The sequence below is a fragment of the Chrysochloris asiatica genome, unplaced genomic scaffold (genome assembly GCF_000296735.1).
Source record: "Chrysochloris asiatica unplaced genomic scaffold, ChrAsi1.0 scaffold00006, whole genome shotgun sequence".
Taxonomy (NCBI): Eukaryota; Metazoa; Chordata; class Mammalia; order Afrosoricida; family Chrysochloridae; genus Chrysochloris; species Chrysochloris asiatica.
In genome coordinates this window covers 17,446,212-17,464,662 of record NW_006408524.1, presented here as the reverse complement: position 1 = coordinate 17,464,662, position 18,451 = coordinate 17,446,212, and the positions used below count along the sequence as shown (strand labels likewise).

The following is an 18,451-nucleotide window of genomic DNA, read 5'->3' as shown; positions in this document are numbered from 1 at the left end:
CCATGTACAGATTCCTCATGTTCAGGAATACTCATACTTCACAATGTTGTCCATAGCTTGTCATCCACACAATCGAAAGCCTTTGCATAGTCAATAAAGCACAGGTAAACATCTTTCTGGTATTCTTTGCTTTCAGCAAAGGTCCACTTGACATCAGCAATGATATACCTGATTCCATATCCTCGTCTGAATCCAGATTGAGCCTCTGTTAGTTCTCTGTTAATGTATGGGGGCAGCTATTCCTGAATAGCCTTTAGTAAAACTTCACTCGCATGGGGTATCAATGATACTGTCCGATGATTTCTGCATTCCATTGGGTCACCTCTCTTTGGAATGGGCCCAGATACAGATCTCTTCCAGTCAGTTGGCCAGGTAGTTGTCTTCCAAGTTTCTTGTCATAGGTGAGTGAGTGCCTCCAGTGCCTCATCAGTTTTTTAAAATATTTAATACCACTACTCTTCAAATTTATGTACCAACCACTAAAGTCAGTGAAGATGGATTTGTGGAATTCTACCAGTGTCTTTGGAGTCCTGGTGTGGCGTTGTGGGTTAATGTACTGGACTGCAAAGTTGGCTTGAACTGCAAGGTCAGTGGTTCAAGCTCACCAGACACTCCTCGGAAACCATGTATATAGAATCACTATGGGTCAGATCCTACTCAACGGCACTTAACAGTTTCTTCAGTCTGAAATTGATCACACATGCAATCAAGATGCACTGATTGGAATGTGAAGGTTGGAAACAAAGCAGAAGGATCGTAGTTGGAAAATGTGGCCTTGATGATAGAAACGATGTTGGAGATTGCATGATAGTTTTGCAAGGCTCATGTCCTGGTGTGGCACTGTAGGATAAGGACTGGACTTCAAGTTCATTTTAATTGCAGGATTGATTGTTCAAACTTACCAGCAATCCCTCAGAAACCTACAATGCCAGTATGAGTTGAAACTGAATCGGTTGCACGTAATAATGTTCAAAAGCAAAGGTGTCAGTTTGAGGACTAAGGTGTGCCCAAGCCGTGGTATATTCAATAACCTCATATGCATGTAAAAGGTGGGCATTGAATAAAGAAGATCATAGAAGAACTGATGCATTGAGTTATGGTGTTAGAAGAGAATATTAAAAGTACTATGGACTGCCAAAAGAATGAACAAATCTGTGTTGAAAGAAGTACAACTAGAATGCTCCTTAGAAGCCAGAATGGCCAGACTTCGTCTTTCATACTTCGGACATATCAGGAGGGACTAGTCCCTGGAGAAGTATATCGTGCTTGGTAAAATGAAGGGTCAGTTGGAAAAAAAGACTCCCCCGCCCCCCAACGAGATGGATTGGCACAGTGGCAGCAGCAATGGGCTCAAAATCAACAATGGTTGTGAGGTTGGCGCAGGACTGGGCAGTGTTTTGTTCTGTTGTGCATAAATTTGCTATGAGTGGGTACCAACTCGACAGCACCTAACAACATCGATGACTTCTTCATAGCAAACAACTTTTTCAACAACATAAAGGGCGAGTATGCATGTGAACTTCATTGGATGGAATTACACAGCTTTCAAATTGACTACATGTGTGGGAAGAGACAATGTTGAAACTGAATGTCATCAGCCAAAACAAGGCCCATGGGCAGACTGTGTAATAGACCATCAATTGCTCGTATGCAAATTCAGGCTAAAGCTGAGGAGAATTCCAACAAGGCCACCAGAGCCAAAATATGAGCTTGAGTATCTCCCACCTGAATTTAGAGATCATCTGAAGAACAGATTTGATGCATTAGACACTAAAGACCAAAGACCAGATGAGTTGAGGGATGACATCAAGACCGTCATACAGGATGAAAGTAAAAGGTCATTAAGAAAACAAGGAAAGAAAAGACCAAATGGATGTCAGAAGAAACTCTGAACTTACTCTTGAGTGTAGAGAGGCTAAGGTGACTGGCAGAAATTATGAAGTAAGAGCTAAATAGAAAATATCAAAGTGAAACTTAAGAAGAGTGTCAAGCATTATAATGAAATATGCAAAGAGTTGGATTAGAAAACCAAAAAGTAAGAACATGTTCAGCATTTCTCAAGCTGAAAGAACTGAATAAAGCATTCAAGACTTGGGTTGCAATATTGAAGAACTCTGTTGACAAAATATTGGATGATGCAGGAAGCATCAGTAAAAGATGGAAGCAATACAGAGTCAGTGTTCCAAAAGTAGTGAGTCAATGTTCTATCATTTCAAGATGTGTGCTATGTAATCAAGAAGCGATGGTATTGAAGGAAGATGTCTAAGCTGCACTGAAGGCATTGGCAAAAAATGAGACTTCAGGAATGGATAGAATACAAATTGAATTATTTTGACAAACTGATGCACCACTGGAGGCACTCACTTATCTTTGCCAAGAGCCACTGTTTATTCCATAGTAAATTCCACTTGGAATTTCAGAGTGTATAACCACCCATGTGCGAATGGGCATGATGTTAGTCTCATTTCATGGAAACTTCTCCTATACCTTAAGAAGTTAAACAAGTTTTCTAGGATAATGGAGTGAAGGGGCAATTGAAATAAATGAAGTTAAGTACAACCCTGATGAATGAGGTTAAGTTGAACTATAGTCAACTCAGCTGTTTTGATTCTCAGGTGGCATGGGCATACTCTGGTTTAGTTTTTTCTTTGGTCACATTTGTTTGTAACCTGGAAATTAACAGTACAAACTTAGCCAAGCTTTCTGCTGTGTGTTATTTCTGATAAATCAAGTGTTTAGTATTGCCATTTAGGCATAGACACCAGTGGAGACTAGTGAGGTTGAGATGAGAGACCCAGGTGCAGCTTTCTCTAATGAGCAAAAGCATAGCTCTGGTGAATACAATCAGAAGTAAAAGCAGACTAGGAAAGATCAGGGCCTTGGATCTAAAGAGATGGTACACCAAGCATCACACTAGGTATACACAAGCATCTGGGGCCATCATGGAGTAGCAGGAGTCTCCTTATGGGTGGGATGCAGGTAGTATTGGTGGGTGTGTCTAACAGATAACCTGGCCTTAGAGAGTTAATCAGCAGGCTACACAGTCACTGCCACTGGGAGTGGGACCTGGAGAACTAGCAGAAGCAAGGCAGTCGCATCTGCCATAGAGAAGGTAGAGGCTCAGGTAGAGAAGCTAAGACAGAAGATGGTGGAATCGGCAGACATATCGAGCTGGCCCTCTGCAATACAGACATAGGTGACTCAGTGAAACAAATACAGATGGTGATCCTGGAGGCAGCTCAACAGATTAAAGAATGATTGAGAAAACTGTAGGTGAACTCAAGGAAAGCACGGACAAGACTTTAGAAGACAGGAAACAAACGGACAAAAACAGCAATTAGAAAGCCAGAAGATTAACAATAAGACTTCAGAAATAGATATTACATGGAAAGGGCAAAGACATAGATTTGAAGCAATTGAAGGCTGAATTACTGAGCTTAAAGAAAAACCTCTCAATATTCATCTGCTAGAGGAACAATCAGAAAAATGAACAACAATAAAAACAAAATGCCTAAGAAAGCCTAAGATTTATGTGGGACGTTATCAATCAAGAGGAATAAACTACATGTGACTGGAATTCCAGAACAGGAAGAAAGGAAGAAAAAAAACAACAAAACCTGTAGAGAATATTGCCCAAGAGTTGTTGGAAGAAAACTTCCCTAACATCATGAAAGATGAGAAGATAGCCATTTAAGAAGTTGAACGAACCCTATACAGGATAGACACCGAAAGAAGAACAGCAATATAAAATCAAACTTTCTAAAACTAAAGATAAGGAAAGAATCCTGAGAGCAGCTCACGAAAATGAAAAGTTACCGACAAAAGAAAATTAATAAGACAAAGCTTTGATTTCTCAGCAGAAACCATGCAGGTAAGAAGACAATAGAATGTCACATAAAAGTCTGAAAGAAACAGATTCTCAACCAAGAATCAATCATATATTCAGAAAAACTGTCCGTCAAATTTTGATCATTGTCAGACAAACAGAAATTTAAAGACTTTGTAAAAACCAGCTCAACCTAGCAAAAAATATGAAAGGACATTCTTTGGACAGAGACCAACAGCAAACAACCTGAGACACATCCCTGACAAATCACCTAGACAGAACCCAGATATGAGCATATTCCAAGATAGGCCTACAGAACTGAAAGTAGAGAACCAGAAATACAGTTACAACAACAACAACAAACAAATAAAAAAGAGGGAATAATGTACTTACAGAACTTCCAAATAAAAGAGATTTTAAGGAAAATATTAAACTTAGCCTGACTATAACCCTAAAAACTAGACCAAGCCTTACACCTACCCCTAGCCCACCCCTTACCCTAACACTAACACTAAACAGTCTTAGGCCTTGACTGTTGGTTTGTTAAGTGCCATCGAGTCCGTTCTGACCCATACCGACCTTGTATAGGCTTTCCAAGGAGTGGCTGGTGGGTTTGAACTGCCGATCTTGTGATATAAACAGACCTTGTGGTCCAGTGCTTTATCCTACAGTGCCACACCAGAACTCCAGGCCTTGCCTAGACTTAGTCATAGTCCTAACTCTAATCTCAATCCTTCCTCTTACCTACCACTTCCCTGCACCAAAAAAAAAAAAAAGTGAAAAAAAATAAAGGATGTCAGAAAAAAATAATGAACTAAGACAAAAAGGAAGTTGTAATGGGGTAGAGTCTAGATCTTAGGAAAAGGAAAAGCCCAGTTATTATTCAAAAGAAACAATGAAAACAAAGCAAAACAACAAGCCTATTAAAAAATCCCCCAAATTAAGATGATTTTTCAAATTGACAAACACCACACAGAAGGTAAAATTGAATAGTTACATTTGTATTCCCTATGTAGTTATCTTCACACGTGATGTGGTGTTATAAAAATCATAGATGTAGTAACAGGGATTTCTGAGGTTGTGCCTGTCAGGAATAGAGTCATTTCTCACTGAAGAACCTGTGTTTGAAAGCTTTTCCTGTTCCAGACATTTCTTTAAGCACAGTTTTCCCACACCACCACTTGTCCATCAGTTTGTCCTATTGTGGGGGTTTGTAGGCTGTTGTGATTCTGGAAATGATACCACCAAGGATTTTAAATACCAGCTGGTACATTTCTCCCAATTTGTATTTTATTCTAGTCTCACAATAAGGAGATAAAATTGTTAGTACAATTGATATTTCATTTGAGAGGATAAAGATTATGTGTATGTGGGGGGGGGTGTGAGCGTGTGTAAATCATGTGTGTATGGAGACATTGAAATTGCACATTTGGTTTACTTTAATTTAAGGGCTATAAATAAAGATGATGGACTTAGTCACCTAAAGAGTTGTTGAAATCACTGACTTGTAAGGTGCTGCTCACACTTGAAATCCCAGTTTTCCAAAGAGTTTTGTTCTATGTGTAACCAAGTGTGTTTCATGTGACCACTGCTTGGTTATGTTTGATCACTGAGTGATCAGTATTGCATTTTTGCTTAACTTTGATTTCCTTTTCTGTCATAAACATTCCTTTTCATCATCCTATTCACATATATGTAGCAATCCAAACATGAAAAAAACAAACTCTATTTCAGTAAGAATTTTCTAACATTTTGGCATCAAGCCTCATCATATTTCAGGAATATCCATGCCAAATACCAAAGCATGACATGGTTTTTTACTTATCTGCAAGTTGGCAGTCACAAAGGAAATTCTGCCATATCAGCTTCAGTGATCTAATATGCTACTGTAACTTACTTTAAGAATACACTAGTTTGCTTAGATAAATAGAATATAAAATAGTAGGAACTATTTTAATGCTGAGATGAGCCCAGACCACACAAATGCCAAATTATATACAAAGGGTGTTCTCTTTTTATACTCCAGGGGTTTTCATCCACAGATCCAAAAACTGGTTGGAAATATTTCCTCTTCAGTGACATCTGGATTACTGTCTTATCTTAAATTCTTCCTATCATTTTGGAAACACAAAGTCCATTTTACATCTTTCTCTAGTTTCCATGTTTTAGCGGTATCTTTGTTGTCACCAGTGGTTTGTTATGCTTTAGCAGTTTGAGGAAGGAAGCTGCTTTCACAATCTTCGATGTCTCTCGAAAGGATTTTCAAGATCATTTAAAAATAATAAATTTGTTTCCTGATTTACCTGGTGGCACCTCTAATGGGTCAGTTGAGGAAAAACTTCATGATGAAGTGATGTTGGTAGCCAGTGGGAAGTTCTCTGGAGCAGACACAGTGAGCCTACACTTTGGCCTGAAGTATCAATTGCATAAGCTTGATGTACGGAAAAGGAGCTCTGGGAGCTCCTAATGGGTTATGAGTTAAACTGTCTGCTCTTGTAAAGATTCACAGCCTTGAAAGTGATTATGAACCAGAGTCCACTCCACAGCATGCTGCCACCACCATCAGAAGGGAGAAGTGTGGTGAGGATGGAGAAGACTCTGGGTCTTATTTAAGCTCACTGTGAGTCCATAATATGGAGTAGCTGCCAGGGGAGTGGAGGCACCTGGAGGTCCAACTGGCAGACCGAATTCCCAGAAAATGAGAGACAGGATGTGTTCATCCCTACACTGTCGGCCTCAGCCTGATACATTGGGTTCAGGTTGGGGTTCTCTACTTAGCTGTATAAAATTTTAAGTGTTTAAAATTGGAGCTCATTCAAAGAAGAGCGGTCTGGATGGAGAGAAAACTTGAAACCATGTTTATATAAGGAAGAGCTGGAGGAACTGGGGATGTTTATTCTGGAGAAGAGGGTACAGAATTTCTGTCTTCACAGATATAAAGTGCTGTCATGGAGAAGAGAGGTTAGATTTATTCTGCATGGCTCTGGAGGGTAGAGTGAGGGTCAATGGGGCAAATGTTGGCTCAGTATAGAAATAGCTTTTTGCTGGTTCCACATGTCCTTAAAAGGAGTGGATGGCCTCAAAAAGCAGTAATTTTGGAGCCTGAGGACAGCCATGCATAGGCAGATGGTTGCTATTGTGTATTAAGCCTCCTGGGAAAGTCCCATAAGATTAAAGATCTCCAAAATCTTCTCAACTCTTAAGATCCTGTTCTGTAACTCACCGTCTTTTTGTCCAGCAAGCACTTCTCTTGATCACCTTCTGTTTACCATGCACAGTGTTGGAATGTGCTGATCTCAGTGCACTCTGATGCAGGGGGAGGGGAGGGCCAGACATGCAGGCAGAGACTAGAGCAGAGTGCGGAGCTGGTTGTACCAAGTCTGAGAGCTGTGAAGAGAGTCCACAGATGGGATTCCCAAGGGTGGCTGTCCCTGAGTTGGACTGGGCTAGTCTGTAATGTTCTTTGGGAATGACATCATTTCGTGCCTTCCTTTATGATTTCACTTTGACTGTCATGAGCTTGGTGTTCCTATTCTTACCAATCTATGGCTTCAAATGGAGTCACAGTGACAATTGATGCTATGTGTATAGGGACTTCAGACACCCATGAAACTCTTACCCAGTTATCTCTACAACCACATGGGAAGGCTGAATGAGAACTCGTAAGTTCTTGCTCTCTCACTCCTCCCTGCTGGTGTGATACTCATGGTGTCTGAACCCACCTGAAGGTGGTGCCTCCCCTGCCAGTTCTGCTGGTGCTGGTGCCCATCATGAAAATGCTGAGGTTCCCAGATATGAGGACTTGATGACCCTAAACCGACAGTGTCTTCACATAGCACATCCACACTGTCCCTGACAAAAATGGTGCAAAATGTCTTACTTCCTCATTTTGTATCCCTTTTTGTCACCTGGTTAGTGAAGCTGGACTTGTTAGGCCCTAAATATCTCCCAAAGTCACTCTTGAAATAAGTTCCCTCAGCCTCCAGCTGCAGCCCGAAGGGGTCAGACTATGGGACCAGTAACTGAGGCTTTCTCTCCATTCCAATTTCCCCCAAAGGTATCCAAAGGCCTCTTCTGCCCTGGCAACTTCATCTACCAGATCATCAGATAGCCCCATACCTGAGATGATGTTACTAATTACTCTCTCCCTGGCACAGAATTAAATACTTTTCATATATAATCTTATTTAATCACCTGACTCTCTGGAGTTACAGACTATTAGCATTCTCGTTTGTAGATGAAGATGAGGCTTAGGGAAATTAATTTGCTCGAGGTCAAATAGCTGACAATACTAGAAACCAAAACCAGGCTGCTCTAGAATATTCCAGACACCAACCTCTCCACAACTTTCCAACATTTGAGCATAAACACTCAGAATCTGTTTAACTTAGTTAACTCTTTCCATTTTCAATCTTTACCTAAATTCAAAATTGACTTTCATATCCAGGGCTGGGAAGAAACAGTGGATGCTGCTATTTCCTACCTATTGAAGACTTGCCTATCAAAGAGTTCTAAGGAGCAGGCTTTGAACCTCAGCAGCCAACTGAACATACCCAAAGACACAAGCCGACTGAAGAAACATATCACCTTGCTCTGTGATAGACTAGCCAAAGGTGGACGCCTATGCTTAAGTACCGATGCCGCGGCCCCACACACCATGGTCATGCCAGGTAGGTGTTTTGTTTCTGCTTCCCAAACATGGTTGTACTTTGCCAAATTAAAGGAATGCACCCAGGGTTGCATTTGGAGTTTCAATTTCCTATTAACGTGATGATAGCCAAGAAAATTGCTTTCACTTTTCCCCAGGTAACCACTTCCATAAATATTTCTGGGATATATGCTTACTAGACATTTCTCAGATGGTGTGTCGTGGTTTCTTGGTTTTTTTTGTTTTTTTTCCCTTCCATCTGCTTTTAAATATATGATCCATTTTGTTTTGCTTCAAGGCAATAAAAAATGAATTATAGAACAAAACCATTTTTAAGGAAAAATTGTACCAAATGTGATCTCACGATACTGTATTTCATACTATAAGCAGCAAATGTCATCCAGGAGAAGCTCCTGTTTGCTTGGTCATTGGTCATCAGAATAAGGGACAAGGAAAAGACTGGCAACTAGGAGATGTGAGTAGGCTCAGGTCTGAGGCATCTAGGGACCATGGTGGGGAGAGGTCCATCTTGTCCCTGGAGGCTGTCCTTGATGACCATGGGCTTGTAAGTGGACTCAGCACACTGTTAGCAGGGCTGAGCAGTCATTCGATACTCAAGTTCCTTGGAGATGGCCGCCACAAGCACCACTACCCTCTCCCCAGCCTCTCTCCGTACGGCAGCAGCAAGGAGCACAAAGGAAATGGTTGTATTAAATGACCCAGCTGTTGCAGCTATTTCCTCCGAAAGCAAGGACCCTAGTATGGGAAGTGGTGTGGTTTTCTCTTCTTCTTTCTTAACATGGCTTTTGTGCACCCCACATGCCGTTGCCCAGGCTGTCGCTGCTTTTCCCCCACCTTTGCTCAGCATTCCTAGAAGTAAAAAAAGGAATGCAAGTGAAGTCTTATCAAGAGAAACACAGAGACAGCATAGCATCATGAAATAAGCACAAGCGCCCGAATCAGAGAGACCAAGCTTTGGCCCTGCCTTGATCCCTTAATTACTTGTATAATGCTGAATTTCACACTTAAAGCAGCAAATGTTGACCAGATGAGTCTCCTGACATCCCCTGTTTCCTTAGACTGTGGTCATCAGAATAAGAAACAAAAGGAAAGAGATAAAGGAAAAGATTGGGGGCCAGGAGATACGAGTAGGCTCAGGGCTGAGGCACCCAGGAGTTAGGATGTGATACTCTAAAGCTTTCTAGAGACCTGGTTTCTTCCATAAGAAAGTGGGTTTAATAATGTCCATATTGTCACTGGGGCTATGTTTACAAAGCACCTAGCCCAATGCTTCACAAATATAATTTAAAAAAATTATTATAACTTGAATTAAAAATTTTTTGCTGTTTTATGGATCTGTGTATAATAAAATGGATGATCCAGTCTCCAGATTTGGGTGTGAGAAAGTACTTGGTTTGTGTGTCATGGAATTCTATATTCTATATGATGGAAATTATTTTCTTAACTATAATTGCACATACATGTTTTTGTTAAGTGCTGTCTAGTCAGTTTGGACCCATAGCGACCCTGCATAGAGTTTCTGAGGAGCGGCTGGTGAGCTTGAACTGCGGACCTTGCAGTTCAAATGACTTTGCAGTCCGGTATATTAATCCACTGCACCACACCAGGACTTACAACCCAATTTTTATCCCAAGGTAATCTTTCTAATTTAACATTTCACACTAGAAAGAGTCCTGACATGGTTTGACTTTGTTTAGACCCGCTTCATCTTGCCCTTGTAAAGGAGCTCTGGTAGCATAGTGGTTATGAATCCGGCTGTGAACCTCACGGTCAGCAGTTCAAAACTACCAGCTGTTCCGTGGGAGAAAGATCAGGGTTTCTGCTCCTATAAAGATTTACAGCCTCGGAAACCCTGTACAGGGTCGCTATGAGTCGGAACCGACTCCACGGCACATCACAACAACAGCAACATCTTGCCCTTGTAAGACTCTCGTAACTGGTCTTGTGGTTTCCACTCACACCTCTCTGTCCACTGTTACAAGATTATTTTCCAAGAAATAGGTATTTAGGATTAAGAAGGGAGAAGGTGACAGATATTTACGAAATTTATGGATTTCCTTTCCTGCCTGCGAATGGGAAAGACAAGGGATGCTTGAGGAAGGAGAGCAAATTAATCAAAGAAGAAATTTAACAACAATTGGTCTTGGTTCACGGGATGGCTGGTGCAGCTGTCAATTCAGACTTCAACAGTCCTGAGTTTGGGTCTTTCAGGTCTTGGTCTTGGCTTCTTTGGAAACAGCCACTGTGAGTCCAGTGACAATGTTGTGAACAAAGACATGGACATGTCAAGGGACGAGATAGCCCCTTAATCACAATTATTGATTGGGCATGTTAGTTATTTATTTAGACAGCTAGATTTTTAAGGACTGGAAGACTGTGCTCATTTCTAGTATATGGAGCATTTTAGCCCTTAATGCAAATTTCCAAATATTTGAAAGGAAAGAGTAAAGAAAGGATGGAAGCAAGGAAAGAAAAGTAGTTCACAAGCCAGGGGTCTGTAAGCCATGGTAGTGCCCCTCTTTTCCGTGCGAGCTGAGTTCATTACACGGGGGAGACTGAAGTTGTGTGTGTTTGAGTTTTGTTGTCGATCATAACCCCTTGCTTTTATTTACCAAAGACTCTGGGACTCTGACCAGGTGCCTTTCCCACCTGCCATGACCTACCCATGGACTCCTGGTGTGGCGCTGTAGGATCAGCACTGGACTGAGAATCACAAGGTCGGCAGTTCAAACCCATCAGCTGCTCCTTGGAAAACCTTTACAGGGTCACTGTGAGTCCGAACCGACTCAATGGCACATAGCAATAACAACAATCATGATAGTGTTGTTTTTAATTGTTACATTAGTATTCTTTGTCATGAACAAGCTCAATTATTGCATGTGTTCCTCTCTAGGACACAAATGCTTCATAGACAGTATCTCCTCCTGTGCATAGCACATTTTCAAGGCAGAAAGAGACATGCAGAATCATTGCTGTTTTATAAATAGAAAACAGAAAAAGAAAAAAACCTAAATAAATATCTTCTATGGTTACTAGAAGGGTTAGGTCTAGAATCCAGATTTCCTGTCCCACTCTGTTTCCCTCTAGACCATACCGACCACAATGGTCCAAATAGGTATCTAGCCAGGGCCTTTTCCCGTGGAAGCTATTCTTAATCTGGTCTTCTTTTCCCTGAGAGTGGTCTAGCATGTGGGAAGAAATGAGCAGGGTTTCATGCAATCTCTCCTCTTTGCTATGAGGAATAACTTAAAGGTTTAGTTATTTATTTTGTACCTAATTTTAATTATTACTGTGTGCCTTTGACTCGGTTTCTACTCATAGCAGCACTGTATATGGTTTCCAAGAACAGCTAGTGGGTTTGAACCTCCAACCTTGCAGTTACCAGTCTAGTGCTTATCCTACAGTGCCACACCAGGACTCTTAATGTTGATGACAAAATAGGGTTGTCACAGAGAGCACTGGAAATACTGTGAGTTATCTGTGCCTCAAATGAATGACTGCGTCTTTTTGTAATCGTTCACTCAGAATATATGGAGATAAAGTGGCAGATTCGAAAGGAGTGGATTCCTGAACATAGAGGCATAGAAGCATTTTTTCACAGACCTGAGCGGGGTTTTTTTTTTTAAGAGCTGGACAGAAACTTAGAGCTCATCTGGTTCACCTCCCTCATATAACAACTGAGGTAACTAAGGTCTAAGAAGGTGGAGTGACTTAGTGGTTGGTATTAAAAAGAAGGATAGTGTGTCATTTTACCATGTTCCCTATTAAATTGCAGATGGATAAACAGCTCGGAATAAAAACCCCTTGGTCTTCTCCAGTCTCATGACTTTATGAGCCTAGTACCTTGGATGTGACTTTCTTTGCTCCAGTAAAGGCCAGGATGACAACATCCTCCCTGGGTCCAGAGTCTGAACATTTTTCCCACTGGGAATTACCTATGAGCTTCTTTGCCTAACATTTTCCCCACTTACCTTTACTTTATCGGGTTTTAGCCTAAACCTTTTCTGGTGAATTCTTTTTAGTCCCAAACCATCAAACGTGCATGTCTCCTCTCTGTAGCTCTTGTAGTCACATCTTTCTGTGAGGGAAGACTGTTTGTGTGGGGTCCAGTTTCATTAAAGAACTGGTTTTCTCATACCAGCTATATGCATTCTGGCCTTGCAGAGGGCTGTCAGGGTGGTAGTTTTTAAAAAAACAAATCTGAATGTCACTGCCTTGAGTTCTCATATGTGCCTATTACCTGCTCTGTCCCTGAAGGTGCTTGGGGCTAAGAGACTTAACTTAAATTGTTGGGACTTTCTTTTCTGACTTCAGTGTCAAGGACAGTATTGGTCTGCGAACCACAGGATTGGTCAGCTCCATGGAAGAAAGATGAGACTTTGTACTTCTGTAAAGATATACATCCGTGGAAATCCTATACAGGGTCACTGTGAGTTGGGACCGGCTTGACAACAACAAGGAACACCGGACTGGTAACCACAAGGTTGTCAGTTCATGCTCACCATCTACTCTTGGGAACCCTATACAGGTTCACTATGAGTGTGAATCGACTCAACAGTACACAACAACAACAACACAACAGAAAGGAGTCTTTAAAGAGCCTTGGTGGTGCTGTGGGTTAGGTGTTGGCCTGCTAACTGAAAGGTCAGCAGTTCAAACCCACCAAGCTGCTCCACAGGAGAAAGATGAGCTACTCGCTCCATAAAGACTTACGGTCTTAGAAACCCTAGAGTCGGAATCAACTTGATGGCAGTCGTTCTGGTTTGTTTTTTTTTTTTTTGGTTTGGTTATAAGGAGTCTTTGGATAAACACTCAGCTACTAGCTCTGATAGCATAGTGGTTACGAATTGGGCTGTGAACCACAGGGTCAGCAGTTCGAAAGTAACAGATGTTCCATGGGAGAAAGGTGAGGCTTCTGCTCCCGTAAGGATTTATAGCCTCAGAAACCATGTACAGGGTCGCTATGAGTCGGAACCAACTCCACGGCACATAACCACCACCATCACCAGCTGAGAAGTTGGCAGTTTGAATTACCCAAGGTGCCTTGGAAGTCAGGATTGGAAATCTGCTCCCTAAAAGACATTGTGTTGGAAACCCATTGGAGTACAGTTGTGCTCTGATACACTTGGATTTGTCATGAGTCAGAAGCCACTGTAAAGCAACTAACAACAGTAGTTACAGCTGGGGTACGAAACTCTGTAAGTACATATGCAAAACTCAACTCAGGAGATTTGGGGACTAATATATGGAAGCTGTGGCTTTTATCACTTCCTTACATTTTCTATTTTGTTTTGTTTTGTTTTACTTCATCTCATTCAGATGATGCTTTGCCTACTTTATTAGTTTCCTAGGGCTTTTGTAACAAAATACAACCGATTGGATTAGAAATGTTTTGTCTCACTGTTCTGGAAGCTAGGAGTCCAAAATCAGGGTGTCTTCTGGTGGCTCTGAGGTAGAATCTGTTACATGTCTCTCTTTTAACTGCTGGTGTCAGTCAGCTAAACAATTCTTGTCATTTCTTGACTTGTAGATGCATCATTCCAAATCTCTGCCTCCATCCCATGCCCATTTCTATCTTTTTTTTTTTTTTTTAAGTTGTCGACTCAAAGAATTCTTAAAAAAAAAAAAAAATGCATTTCATTGTAAGTGGGGTAAAGGTTTACGGAGCCGATCATCAGTTTCACATTTAACACTTTGTACACATTTTGTTTCCTCTCCTTGATCACAGTCCCCTTAATGTAACTTCACTCATTCTGCTTGCGCCCTGTTTCTAGTTTCCATTCTTCCTTCTTTCCTATACCTTCTGCACTTTGTCTTTGATTAAATGCTGCCCTTTGATCTCCAGTGGTTGATTATTCTCAGGTTTGCGTACTTTACTAGTATTATTGGTCCCCTTCTAGACCTGTGCGTTGTTTGGCTAAAAACTTAGTGACGGGGGTGAGTTCATTTCCTGACCTGAAGAGGTTCCACAGTCTCTATCTGACCAGTGAGCCTGGTCTTTTTTTCATCATGTGTCCGGTTTACCTCTGTGTGTCTTTTCTTCTTTTGTAATATAATGTTGTTGTTAATTGCTATCAGGACATTTCCGACTCATAGTGACCCTGAATAAGGTTTCCGAGGAGCAGCTGGTGGGTTTGAACTCCAGTGCTTATCCTAGGACCCACTCTATTCCAGTATGATGTTCATGTTAACTGATAATGTCTTCAAAGACCATTTATCTAAACCAAGTCACATTCACAGGTACTGAGGATGGGAGTTGAGATTTCAACATAGACGTAATATGGATTAGTAAAAGCCTACCTGATGGAACTTTGGAGAACAAATGATATGGGTACCACAGCAGGGCAGGCAGGGCCCGTTGAGTGAGCGGAGAGTCTAGAACCTAAGAACACACAGATAATTCAGACTGACCAAGTGACTGTTCTCCTGACGTGATCCAGTGAGTCCAAAATCATCATGGGCTGTAGTCTCAGCTGCGGTTTTTGGACACTCCCAGATTTCCAGGCCAAAATGAAGCCATGAGGAAATGGTGGCAAACAAAGACAAAAAGAAGAGGAAGAACAAGAAGCAACGAGGGTTTCGTAAATGAGCCTTTTTATGGATATGTATTAGAAAATTTGATTTTATATGTGGCATGGGACACCCAGGAGTTATTTATATAGCAATTGCGTACTAAGTACAGTTCAGTCAGTTCTGACTCAGAGCGACTTTGTATAGGGTTTCCAAGGCTTTGAATCTTTGCAGGAGCTGAAGCCTTGTCTTTCTCCTGTTATAGTAATTAGCTTTACTATATTAAGTGGATATTATTGACTATACAAAGGCTTTCAATTGTGTGGATCATGATAAGCTATGGACAACATTGCAAAGGATGAATATTCGGAAACATTTAATTGTGCTCCTGAGGAACCTGCATCTAGACTAAGAGGCAGTTGTTCAAACAGAATAAGGGAACTCCAAATGGTTTAAATTTAGGAAAGGTGTGCGCAAGAGCTGTATTCTTTCACCATACTTACACAATCTGTATGCTGAGCAAATAATCAGAGAAGCTGGATTATATGAAGAAAAACATGGCATCAGGATTGGAGGAAGACTCATTAACAATCTGCAATATGCAGATGATACAATCTTGCTTGCTGAAAGTCAAAAGGATTTAAAATACTTACTGATGAAGAACAAAGACCACAGCCTTCAGTATGGGTTACACCTCAGTGCAAAGAAAACAAAAATCCTCACCACTGGAGCAATAAACAACATTCTTATCAAAGGAGAAATGATTGAAGTTGTCAAGGACTTCATTCTTCTTGGATCAAATATCAACACTCATGGAATCAGCAGTCAAGAAATCAAACGATGTATTGTATTGGGCAAGTCTGTTACACAAGACCTCTTTAATGTGTTGAAGAGCAAAGGTGTCAGTTTGAGGACTAAGGTGTGCCTGACCCAAGCCATAGTAGTTTCATTAACCTCTTATGCATGTGAAAGCTGGACAGTGAATAAGGAAGACCATAGGAGAATTGATGTATTTGAGTTATGGTGTTGGAGGAGAATATTGAAAGTGCCATGGGCTGTGTCAGAAGAAGTGTAGCCAGAGTGCTCCTTACAAGCAAGGATGGCCATACTAGGTCTTTCATACTTTGGACATATTGTCAGGAGGGACTAGTCACTGGATAAGGATATCATGTTTGGTAAGATGGAGTGTCAGAGATAAAGAGGAAGACCCCTAACAAGATGGATTGGCACAGTGGCAGCATCAATGGGCTCAAACATAGCAACAATTGTGAGATTGTCCCAGGATTGGGCCGTGTTTTGTTCTGTTGTGCATAGGGGCACTATGAGTTGGTACTGACTTGATGGCACCTCACAACAACACCATATTAAAGTGGTAGGAGAATATACAGAACATAAATCTGAATAGCATTTCTATTCTCTCTTATGGAGAGGTACATTTTAAATTCCCACTCTTTAGTATTTTACACTTGAGTTAAAAACCGTTTTTGTCTAGGGTTTGATGTTATTTTAAGGTAATTCCAAATCACTGATTTCAACAGAATTTAAATTTAATTTTTTAAGGTATGACTTATTTGCTTGATAAGACATTTACTCTCATATTGTGAGTTTGTTTTATCTTTTGGTTTGACACTTTTAATTTTTATAAGTTAGAATTTTTTCTTAAGAAACTTAGGTTAATTCAATGTGAAAAATGTTTCAGGAAAAATTGTTAAATATCTTCTGAGTCTGTTTTTCCAATAGAGAACACAGTATTATGCCTGTACATTAATGAAAAGACCATTAATGAAATGAGTTCCAAAATGGAAAAATACATGAGTTCCAGATCACCTGACCCTTTACAAGTTGCATGATAAAAGGCGAGTCTCTTAGCGTCTCTATTCTTGTTTTTCTCAATTTCTAAAGTAGGAATAAAAATGATGATTTACCATCAAGTTATTTATAGAATTCAGAACTGGCTCTGTAGAATAAGTACGGGACTGTTAATCTTAAGGTTGGTAGTTCTTACACTGCTCTCAGAAAGTCTATACAGGGTCACTATGAGTTGGAACCAACTCGATAGCATACAACAACAGCAGTAAAATGCAAAGCAAATGCCTGGCCCGTCACAAATTCTCAAAATATGAGATTCCATTAGTAATAAATAATAATGTAATAACTCTAAAGTTACTTGAGAGAACTTGAAAATAAGGATTCTAGAATTCAGTTACAGAGTAACATAAAATCAGACAGGAATTTTTTGTTTAATAAAAAGATGGAAAATTTACCCTTTGAGAACATTTCTTATAAATTAATAGTAAATGTCATTGTTACAATTACTAAAGAGAGATTGATACACCAAAATAAAAAGTTTAGAATTAAAATATGAAAGACTTGTAAATAACTTATATCAGAAAAGGCCTACCAGAACTGAGATCAACATTTTGTTGTGGGTAGTAGGAAAGCAAAAGGTTTGCTTGAAAATAGTTAAAATTAAAATTCATAGTACATTTATTTTATATTTGTAACTTTTAGATTATTATGATAATTCTTGGAGAAAACAAAGACATATTGAGGAGGGCTTTTATTTTACTTTTGTTTTGGGTATGATTGTTGCTAAGTCCAATTGAGTCGATTCTGACCCATAGCAACCCTATGTAAGATTTCCGAGGAGCAGCCGGTGAGCTTGGGCCACCAACCTTGCAGTTCAAACCAACCTTGCAGTCCAGTGCATTAACCCACACTCAAAAGTGCCCTTTACAAAGAGGGATTTTAGGGAAAATATTTCCTAGGCAGTAACCATTTTCCTAAGGGACTCTCGGAATCCTTTGATCTGCAAACCGTTCTCTAGAAACATCTATTGTGTTGGTTTTCTTCTCTTCATTGTTGACTGGACTGACTGCCAGATTTTCACTGTCACTAGCCTAGCACGTGACCAGAGCAGTTGTCCAATACCATTGCAACTGCATTATATCATGCATTACTTGCAAGAGTTATAGTTGCCTTCTGTGACCAATTTGCATTGTACCTGTAACAGTTTCCAACAGTCAGTGATAGCTGGCAGGAATTGATGGCTTATGAAATGAGGAATGCTATTTGAGCAGAGATGAAGTCTATATATGGTTAATTCACTTATGAGTGAGCATCTTTGTGTGATGACTTTTGCTTTCCTGTGAAAGTTCCTGACCCTAGCAACTGAGAATTACAACTTCAGTAAGTGGGGGAAACCTCACCCCACTTGATATGGAAGAGTTTAGATAGAATATGCTAACCCTAACTCTGACCTAAATGCTAATGTGGCATTTCAAAGCATTGAGGGGAAGACAGAATGCATTAGTTTTAAAATGGTGTTGGGAACTGGCCAATTGTTTGAAGAAAAGAATATTTCAGTTCACCAGTTTATACCATATGCCTCAATCAATGTGTTTCAGGTGAATAAGAGATTTAAATATGAAAAGAAAAAAAAAAAA

The 18,451-nt window shown here is 40.3% G+C and overlaps 1 protein-coding gene across 1 annotated transcript in view; it reads left to right on the top strand.

The window, feature by feature from the left end:
• The window catches only part of BBS9 (Bardet-Biedl syndrome 9), a 604,103-nt gene that overhangs the window by 507,666 nt on the left and 77,986 nt on the right, over nucleotides 1–18,451 (top strand). Inside the window, exon 23 of the mRNA XM_006832142.1 lies at nucleotides 8,274–8,496. Within this exon, the coding sequence (XP_006832205.1) occupies nucleotides 8,274–8,496 (223 nt within the window). The remainder of the gene's footprint in view (nucleotides 1–8,273; nucleotides 8,497–18,451) is intronic.